This window comes from Plectropomus leopardus, chromosome 6, assembly GCF_026936395.1.
Source record: "Plectropomus leopardus strain MGB_pleo_1.0 chromosome 6, ASM2693639v1, whole genome shotgun sequence".
NCBI classification, from domain to species: Eukaryota; Metazoa; Chordata; class Actinopteri; order Perciformes; family Serranidae; genus Plectropomus; species Plectropomus leopardus.
The window spans coordinates 31,611,758-31,622,505 of record NC_142181.1 but is presented as its reverse complement, the minus strand read 5'-3'; the positions used below and the strand labels follow the sequence as shown (position 1 = coordinate 31,622,505).

The window sequence follows — 10,748 nt, the reverse complement described above, 5'->3', positions numbered from 1 at the left end:
GTAAACATAATGTTAAAATTATTAAGAAAAAAATAATAAAATCCTAGTATAATGCATAGTAAAAAGTGCAAAAGTCACTAATATAATAATAATAATAATATATAATAAAAGTTACTTAATACAATACACAAATACACAATACAAATAAATAAAGAAATAAAGAAAATAAATAGATACAAATAAAAATGAATCTATTAAGGATAATCTGTATAATATTTATGGCAAATAAACCACAACTTGTCAGTTTTATATAACAAAAATCTGAAAATAAGAGTAACTTATAAAATGAACAAATAAACAAACATGATAAATATAAAAAATAAACAAATAAAATGAATACAAATAATAATGAAACAAAATACGTGAAAAATATATGGTGGAAAAAAACAAACCGTCAATTTAGTATCACAAAAATAGAACTGAATAGAATTACAGTATAATTAAAATGCTAAAACAAGTATTAGTGAAGCAATTTGATCTGAAAAAAAATGTCAACTGTGCAGTTACAATGCCTGTTAAAGTGTTAAGTAAAAGTCATGCATTGAAAATGTCACTGAAAGAAAATCTTGCTGATTTTCAGTGACATTTTTAATGCATGTCTGAGCCCAGATTTTCAGTGTCTTACCTCATGAAAGAATAAGTGCTGTCGTTTGAGATACTGAGGATTCGTTTCTTAAGATCTGGAGCCCTTTCCTAAATTATTTATTATCTGAACTCAAACAAACTCTGTTACGATACCCTTCAGAGTGGAAGCAAACTATGCAAAGTGCAACATAAGATTTCCTAAAACAATCTAAAATCTATCCTGATCTCTCTATTTTTTCTATTTTATAATATCATAATTATTACTATAACTATGTTATTGCTATGCTATGTATGTGCAGGGTGGGGCTGGGGTGAGGGGACCTGACTGATTATACCTTTTAGCTGCTGTGATTATACATGATGTATTTGTTTTGTAACACTGTGAGCCTTGTGGTCAGAAAATAATAAAAATATTTTTTAAAGAACTTTTGTAAAAGTATAAATTGTGAGATAAATGAGAATCAAAAGTACTAATAATGTAGAAAGTGGTCCGTAAGAGGGTTACACTATTATATAATGCTGTATTATTTATTACTGGTGCATAATTCAGTATGTTACTGTTGTACCTGAAGCTGATTTGAACTATTCTTTGCAGTGTATGGTTGGGGAGTTTAATATAAGCTCATATTTTTAAAGATTATTATAAAATCTTTGAAGTAACTTCTCCCTAAAGCTGCTGAATGAGTGTAGGGTATTTAAAAGTATCCCTCTAAATATTAATGGAGTAGTAGTATAAGTGTATATATATATATATATATATATATATATATATATATGTGTGTGTGTGTGTGTGTGTGTGTGTGTGTGTAAAATGTATAATGTATATATATGTGTAAATATATATATAAGTATATGCATGTGTTATAGTATTTAAGTGAATTAAAAGTACCTCAAATTTGTACTTAACGAAAGTACATGAGGAAATGTACTTTCTTCAGTTTCCATCACTACTTTTAGATTATTTCTGCAGTATTATGTCGTTATATCTTTTCCTAAATTGTACAAAGTGAACAACGCACATTATACAACTTAAAAGTTACAACTGTTATAATATTTCTTTTTCAGTGGAGAAAAAGAACACAATCAACTCTGAACTTTCTGAAGTGTTGGTCTGTATAAGAGACATAATCTCTGTTCAGCACATTAAATCAGAAACCAGATATCATACTTTTACTCCTCTGAGAGTCTGTGTATGATTCATAAAATCTCCACCCGCCTGCCAACCCAAAGCAAACACACACACACAACTAACCCCTAGCTGCCACTCAAATCTGCGAGCATACATAATATAAGTACTTCATGCAGGCAGTAGGTTATTCCAACAAATGCTGTCCAAAGTAAACATCACATACACACACATACTTAATGTTTCAGGGAACAAAGAAAGTCCCAGTGATACATGGGTGTTTCCTCAGTTGTTCAAAGGGTAACAATCCACCTTTGATATCTGATTAAGATAAAGTTCGTCCAAAGCCACTATGAAACTAACACAGACGCCTGAGAGGGAATGTTTCATCCAGTAAAATATATACATACATATAACATACATACATATAAGTCTGACAGAGGGTATCTTCATGATGTCATTTTAAAATGATTGTTATGGTTAAGGTACCGCGTGCAAAGTATTAAGGCTGTAAAGGCCCAATAATCAGCCTTTGGTGTCAGATTTATTTTGGAATCAGGAGAAAAAAAAAATATTTTAAGACTATATTACAGGGAGTAAAATTCTAATATAAAACACTGTCTTTATGGCATCTACAAAGCACACAATATTGTTTTGATATCGATGCATATAAAAGATGTCCCTCTGTGCATTTATGGAGATATTCCAGAAGAGTTTAGTCAAAAAAAAAATCTGAACTGGATCAAATAATGATGAAAAAATCCTGAACAAAAGTTTTTACATGAATGTTGTATATCTAAACCTTGCAACAACATTACCTTAGGGATACATCAATCACAATTCTTGCTTTTAATAACCGATAAGGGCCAACACAGACACTGTGTTTTGTGCACTATTTATCACAGTGTACAAGTGTTCTCAAGTGCCTGTTTATCAGGTTGCGGGAGCTGCGCCTTGAGAGCTTTTTGAATGCAGCAACGTGCACCACATTTCATGTTGCGAGGAACAACCAAGCGGCATCCTCCAAGGGAACACAACACCCGGGGGCATGCAGTAATTTCAGCTCCTTAACTGGTGAGATGCAATAATGTGATGGCACTAATTACTGTTTGTCTCCTCCTAATCAGCGTGGAAACACACATCCAAATACATCTGCACCAAGCTTGAAAGAGAGACTGAGTAAGTTAGAGATGTAGAAAGAGAAGAAACCACTAAAAAGTTCTCAAAGACCTCTGTACCTGCTGCTGTCTGTGATGTTGCACAGACACACCAATGAAACAATCCCCACACACACACACACAACAGCTGTGAGAAAGGCAGACTCGTATGCTCCAGCAGTGTGTTCACTGGCAGTTGTAAAGGAGTCTATCACCTATATTTAGCAGGTTTATCCATGTTTGAAAAACCTGCATGCACACGCTAATTTTGGTTTAAATAAGGTAACAGTAAGCACAAGCTTAGCACCTAGCACATTTTCCATTTGGTAAAAGACCCAGCATGTTTCCTAGCCTGAAGGCATTTCCAAACCCGAAACCATAACCTAAACCAAAACCTAATAAGGACCAGACAGAGTGTCCTCATTCACACTCGAGGTCTAAAACTGGTCCTCACAAATGTAGAACAACAACATCATGCAAACACACACATGCACAGTCTTAGATATAAATGAGGACACGTGTCCCAGTTCTCCTTAAAATAATCTGTTTATTCTGTATTGAAACACAGGGTTCAGTCAGAGGACACACAGTCAGTAGTGAGTAGTGATCTCCATTCAGCTCCGTACCGTCAGCTGCCTCCGAGTGGACCGCAGCGACAAACACACACTTTAGAGTCGTCAGCAAACAAAATACTGCTCTGCCTCTGACAAAGTGAGTCATGACATTTAATGGGAGATGTTTGTGAGTTTGATCTGTGAGAGGCAAAGTGAGACCGAACCGGCTGAGATCAACACATCACACGTGACTTTGAGAAAAATAACTGATATGCTGGATTCCTAAAAATATCTATCGTAAAAACCTAACTAGCAAAAACAAAAGCTAATGTGCTCATCTGACTGCAAACTGGGCATTTTCTTCAGTGTGAGACCGAGTCTCGATTTCACAAACGGGACACGCGACATGTTCGAGTCAAAGAAACGTGATCCTTCACATTCTTCAAAGCCCTAAAGAAAAATAAATATATGTATCTATGATTTATGTAAAATATGATTTTTCATCAAAAGGCCTCTAAGCAGCCTCGACATTACTCAGTTATACACATGACACTGTGGCCAAAATGTAAATACATTCATTAGTTTTTTTAATGCACTGACAAAAACTTATTTGTGCATCAAGTGTCATAAAACAGACTGTTGGCCGGAAATACAGACGGGCTAAAACGGTCGTCTTCAGAAGATTTGATCTGCATACAAACAATAAATAAATAACCTTGGCATCCTCCTATACTGTATGTGTGTACATCATCGCTATCTTTATATGGCACAGAGACACCAGTGGAGATAGGGGACCACATACATCCAGGGACGCGGTGTAAGACTTCAGAGTGCAAACTGGGTTTGTCTATACAGCTGATTCACACTGGTATTTGTCACGCACGCAGATGATGCTCAGTTTTATATCTCGGCAAGTTAGTCCAACAGGAGTTTCATTCATGATGTTGTTTGAAGTTTCTAAGTCTCGAGAGAGGAAGAAAAAGAGCGAGGGGGGCCTTAAGTGTTCACTGCTCCTCTCAGAGATCCCGGAGGTACAACTGTGCGCTGCTGAATCATTTTCTTTCAAAAACGCTCTCTCACTGAAACACCAGACATCAGAAATGAAATATCATATGGCAGCAGCCACATTTTAAAAAATCCCAAACAACAGAAATAAAACATATCCACTCTAGTCTCAAATAAAAGTGTTAAAGCAGCTAAAGCAGTGACATTGCTATAGGCACTAAACGTTTACAGCAGCAGCGACTGAAAGAGCCCGTTTTGTATAAATGCATTGATATGCAAGGCAGACTATGTATAGTATAAGACAAAAAGGCCATGTAGTGTATCTGTAGCGGAATAAAAAAAGGCCCCTGGCTTCTTGTGTGTTTTTATGCCTCTCTGATAATTTTCCTCTGCTTTTCTCAACTCTATTCCATCGACATTCTGCTGCAGGTAATAGTGCAGTCAAAGTGTGCATAGCTTCAACGGAGGAGAGAAATGTGCAGGCTAAAGGGCAAACTAAGACATAGATGTGTTCAATCTCTTAATCTCTAATCTTTTCCTCTCTGTGAGCTTCCCTCCCCTCCTCTCCCCTCCTCTCCTCTCTCCTCTCCGTCTCCTTCAGATGTTCACGATGCAGGACGTTATCCGAGCTGATCCTCATACTGCTTCCTGAAGCAGTCTCCAGCAGGGAAGAAGTCCCAGCATCGCTCCTGGTAAAGCTTCCACACGTATGACTCCTGAAACACAAAAATGAAAATAAAATAAGGATAATTTAATAAATAGAAAAACAATCAATCCAGTTTACTGGCATTTTACCAAACATCTCTGAAGAGGGCAGAACGACAGAGCGTTTCTCTGAAATCATGATGCAACATAAATAACACTATATACAAGGACACAAATATTTATACGGCAAAACACAGTTATTGAGCCTGTAAACCTAAAATGCAAGAACAATAGAAAATAAAAAGAACAATAACATAGTAAGCCAATGAGGGCTGTATCTATTTTTATGCATTTTCTATATATATCTTACATGTATGTACAGTGTGTTTACCGACCTGTCCAGTGTGTTCTGTTTCATCTTTATTGATGAGATACATCAGGAAGAACCTGAAAGAAGAAGAAGGGAAATAAAGGGAAAATACTGAGAAAAACTCAAAAAGTGCACTCAGTAGATTGCAGATTGCAGCTACTCTAGATAATTCTTGTAATTACAGCAGACATATTTCATCAGAAGCTAATAGAAATATGCGCTTTGTCGATTTTAGACAACCGCGAAATAACTAGACTTTGATGGCATTAACTTTGTCTTTAGGCTACAACACAACACAGTAGGAAATAACAATACACTCAAAAAAAGGAAACCCTTTAACTGCCTGTTTACTTTCTCATGGTAGAAGTACAAATATCAGGGTAAAATTACATAATCAACAAATTCTGTAATTCTGTAATGCTGTCTGTCTACAAGATCTGGCAAACAAAACTCTCCACTTCCGAAACGCTCCACACGTGGCATGAATGTGTGCTGAAGACAAGGCAAAACTTCGGTGCAGCTGTGCCCGGTGGAACTGTCTCTCCTGGCTTCCTTACAATCAAGATGGAAGTGAAGAAAACAAAAACAGGGACTAATTAATCTCATGTTCTGCCTGACTTTGGTGAATCACAACATATCGGGTATGTAGTTGATCTGCAGATGCTCATTTCAAAATGTGTGCCAGTTTTTGAGCGACAATGAACACCAAAATGTGTTCTGCAATAATTGGTAAGACTTGCTGTTTTTAGCTGAGACGATTTCCAGAAAACTAGCAGCTCCTACCGGCCAGTTAAGAGGAGTAAGGAGTCAACTGTCAACGATGGTATAAAAACAGTCAATAAAACATGTTTTAAAACAAATATGAATCACTGCCACCATTACAGATCCTTGTATTCATAAATGTGCTCACAAATATTAGGCTGATTGGTTCAGTGGTTTGCAATATTAGCTGCGGAAGACAGATACACACACTCACACACGACCGAATGCATGATACCTTGCAGGCTTATGCCTGGCGCAGATAATATTGCAACATAGTAACAAGGTTTTTAATTATTTGGGGGATATAAGAGGCCAAATAAATGAAAAGAAGATAGTCATATAATCTAATAAAAGCACTAAGGGGAATTTAATTATGCTATGCTTTGACAGTAAAAATGTAATGCCTATTATTTAAAAAATCATAATACAATCACGGGTTTCAAGGCTGGAATTTTGGAAGAGAGGGAAATTGATCAAAACATAATAAACAAATACATATAGTATTGAAAAGAGTGTAGTTCTCCCGTCTGCACTCTGAAAGGTAACTCACATGTAGTTGGCTAAGTTATGCTCTTCTAAGGTGTGGGTCTCGAAGCCATGCGGCGTCGTGTCAAAGTAGTCGCTTCCTATTCCACAGATGAAACACTTTGTCTGGAGGGAGGAAGGACAGTTTGAATTAAACATGTTCTTGTGACTAAAGGAGGACTAAAGGTGGATTAAGATCAAGTCCAGTTAAAACCCTCTGAAACTCATTATCTTACCTCCATGTCCTCTCTGACCTGCTCCTGCTGGTCTCTCAGCTCTCCAAAGGCATCAATGATCAAACCTGACAGACAGGCGGACAGACAGACAGCATTTCTGAAGATCAGAGTTTTCTTAGTAAAGTTACTGTTTTGGGAGGAGAGTGTTTGCTTTTAGACAGAGTTCTAACAGGTCTAAAATGTCAAATCTATTTTTTCTTATCTCTAAAACACTTTTTCACTCTTTCACTTTTACACTTTTTTTCAGAGGTTCTGCAACATTCAGTCAGGGGGCTTTCCCAGCATCACACCAAATCAGAAAACACATGAAAATGGAATAACATCTCGTCGTGACAAGCTCTCTGTGTTTTAACTCACACACATCCAGAGCCATGTTTTAGGAATGGATTTTAAATCAGTATATACATTGAGGTGTTATAGCGTTTTTTGCAGGAAAACAAGCGATGGGAGCAGTGAGACTGAACCAAAACGGTAAAGCTGTGGGCCGTAAAAACAAAACACTAAGATAAAAGATGCCATACAGCTGCAGAGCTAAAGGGAACTGCAGAATGAGCAGGGTTTCCCACACATTCATTTGTTTTTGGCAGCCCTCTGTGATATTGGGATCTGCAGCCACATATAGATTTTCTAATTCTGGAGCTGGACTGTTCATTTGGAGTGCTGTTGGAATAAATACAATTCAGTTTTTTAGAGCACCACATTCTTGGACAGCAGAGTACACTGCGTAGTGACAGAGCAGCAGGTCGTGCAGTGAAGGTGAATCATAATCTGTGAATCTGTTCATTGATACAGAAAGAGAATGCCTTACTTCTAGTTTTCCAGATCCATTGTTACTATGAAAATGTTTTTTGGCCGCTGTGTCTGTGATTGGAGCACTATCATTTTTTTTTATAGTTTGTAAAAATTAGACAATCCTGGTGAACATTAGTGCAATCTTAGTGCAATCATTAGTGCAATCTTAAACCAGTTTATCCGTCACATCACTCTTTCTGTGTTTTTTTGGATGCTACCACAGGCAGGCGCCAACATCCCTAAAACTCAAATTCTTCACATATTCCCTTAAAGTTAAATGTTATTTCCAAGTGTCTACAGCTATCAGACACTTAAATTTAAAGCTTTTTAAGACATTTTGAAGTCGTTAACCAAATTTAAGACTAATTTTTTGTAATCTTATTCTTATTCAAGCATTACGGGTAAAAAGAAAAAGTAAATAGTATATTTGTGGTCTTGTGCAGAGGTAGGCCTTATGCAGGATTATTAAAGGGAGTTAGATTCATCTACATTTCGCCAACGTGTGCAAATATAAATTAAAAAGACATTATCAGATTCAGTGGTAGGTTTCAAGATCTGTAACATCAGAAATGTGGACTTTCACACAGAAGAGCTTGAATCACTGACAAAAAAGAAATTAAAAAATGGACAAATGAATTAAAATGCTTATGGCAATCAAGACTTTAGTCTCACCTCTCAATTTCCAATTAAAGGCTATTTAATCACTTTATGACCTAATATTTATAAAATTGAATTTGAGACATTTTAAGGACCTACAAACACCTTGTACTTACTACCGAAGTAAATTGAAACTTTTTTATTTGTACCACCACTTTTGCAACACATTAACACAAAAGTAGACATAAGTGATCCTGCAGAATTACTGCAACACCCAACTTTAAATGAACATTGAGCACTTTTGATAGAGAAAATGAGTACTTATAAAGCATACCCTGGATGATAGCCAGCAGGATGACAATGACGAAGAAGAAGAAGGTGATGTCGAAGACCACTCGGTAGAGCTCATATTCATCCCCGGCTGGATCCTCGATTTCATCTCCAATGCCACCACCAGCACGCACGCCAACGTACATGTGGAACAGGTAACACTGCCGGAAGGAGAGAGTTAAATCATATTTTATAACGTAACAATTTCACCTTCCAGCACTACCGTCCTATAACCATCTCTCTGCCCTCCACTCACAGTCATCATGTCATCGCACTTCATGTCCGGCTCGTCCTCGTCCTCACTCATGTTATAGAACTTGCGGAAGAAGTTGAAGGCCACGACGGTGTACAGGTACACCACCACAGCCAGCAGACCCACCGTCATCATCAGCTGTGAGGAACAGGTGGATGTGACATTAGCACATGATCAGTTTACCCCATCCAATGTGAGCCTTGTGATGTAGACCAGCCTTGTGATGTGTGCAGACCTGTTTGCCGTTGTGGGTGACGGAGGACAGAATGGTGCGCAGGGTTTTGACACCCATGGCGATGTCCAGAAGATGAGCGGCGAAGAAGAAGTTGTTGTAGTGTCCGAGCAGAGACATTAACAAGTACCAAACCAGGTAGAGGAAGGTCTAAAGAAGTGACACAGGGCCGTCAGTCAAACTCAAAGCAGATTCTGTCATTGTTTAAATTTTCTCATGAACTTCTTCCTTAACTCACATTGTCAGTGAAAATGACACCAAACTTCCAGATCTGGTACTTGATGTCAATAGATGTTACCCTACAGAGAGAAGGACATGTTTGTTCTGTGATATTATGCCCCAGAAGCCTGAACGGTTTGTGTAAAGAGTGCACATTACAGTATGTACCAGCTCAGCATAGAGGTGTCGGGTTCAGGCTTCTTTTCATGTGTCATGGCACTGACATCCAAAGAGGCCAAGTCCATACCAAGCAGCTCCGCGATCCTCTCTCTGCCGTAGATGTCACCATATTTATCCAGAACCTGGATATCACACGCATATGTCATTTCACTCCAAGAAATATCCCTGATCTTTTGCTGATATTTTGAAGCAAAACTGTCTGAATAAAAAACAACAAAAAAAAAAATAACAAACAAAAAAAAAAAAACCTCACCTTTCTTTTCACAAACTTGTCCCAGTAATTGTTTGGGAAAGATCTGCATTGACAGAGAAACATCATAAACATTTCACCTTTAGCCTTCTCAATCTCTAATGCAGCCTGACCCGAGCATGACTGGCATGCAACATGAAGGTCAAGACTCATAAAATACGTTAATGTTACAGTCAAATTTAAAATGTATACTATGCAGGGTTTGGGGTTTTTGTTTGTAAATACGCTCGCCAGCAAAAGTGAAAGTAAAAGCCAACCCCAGATTTACTCATTTGGTGTTTCGCCTCACTATATTTTTGTTTTTTCAGTGCTGTGTCTCTTGGTAGACACGTGGTTGCTACGTTTTTGTCCCAATCTCACCTGAGTGCTGGGGCGGTACACGCCCATAAATGCCAAAGCCAAATTATTGCTAATTCAATTTCTATTTTCATCTTTTAGTGATAGTGTAGCTGTGTAGCTAGTAGTTTAATAAACCTTAGATTTATAATATAATTATAATAATAAACTAAATCTTGTGATTAGTCATCTGTATGAATGCTTCAATATGAGACCAAATAAATTTAAACATAATCTTATCAATTCATTTAATACTGTCATTCAATACAATCTGAACTAACTGTATGTGATAGCCACAGGAAAGTGCCATCACTTTCCTTCACATTTTGGACCAATTTTTAAGTTTATAATACATAACTTTAAGTTATGAATTTTAGTTACCTATTTTGGTATTATTTAGCTATGTATTACTGAATTGCTACAGTGTAGTTCACTTCATCAGATAAATGGTTGTGATTGGCTGGGACCATCTGCAGCCGGCTGGAAATCTGTCTGATCGGGAGAGGGACCAGATGCGTCTGCCAGAGCAAATAAAACATAAGCTTGCAGATTTTCAGGTTGGGGCTGGGCTGAAGTTTTGGGCCTGCTCATCAC

The 10,748-nt window shown here is 37.4% G+C and overlaps 1 protein-coding gene across 7 annotated transcripts in view; it reads right to left on the bottom strand.

The window, feature by feature from the left end:
• Positions 1 to 3,395: 3,395 nt before the first annotated feature.
• The window catches only part of ryr1b (ryanodine receptor 1b (skeletal)), a 96,506-nt gene continuing 89,153 nt past the window's right edge, over positions 3,396 to 10,748 (bottom strand). For all 7 annotated transcript variants that reach the window (XM_088079224.1, XM_088079226.1, XM_088079230.1 and 4 more), the window contains 10 exons: positions 9,822 to 9,864; positions 9,557 to 9,690; positions 9,408 to 9,468; positions 9,173 to 9,319; positions 8,941 to 9,075; positions 8,689 to 8,845; positions 6,966 to 7,030; positions 6,755 to 6,855; positions 5,468 to 5,519; positions 3,396 to 5,143 (listed from right to left, as the gene is read on the bottom strand). In XM_088079224.1, the coding sequence (XP_087935350.1) occupies positions 5,048 to 5,143; positions 5,468 to 5,519; positions 6,755 to 6,855; positions 6,966 to 7,030; positions 8,689 to 8,845; positions 8,941 to 9,075; positions 9,173 to 9,319; positions 9,408 to 9,468; positions 9,557 to 9,690; positions 9,822 to 9,864 (991 nt within the window). In that variant the 3' untranslated portion in view covers positions 3,396 to 5,047. The remainder of the gene's footprint in view (positions 5,144 to 5,467; positions 5,520 to 6,754; positions 6,856 to 6,965; positions 7,031 to 8,688; positions 8,846 to 8,940; positions 9,076 to 9,172; positions 9,320 to 9,407; positions 9,469 to 9,556; positions 9,691 to 9,821; positions 9,865 to 10,748) is intronic.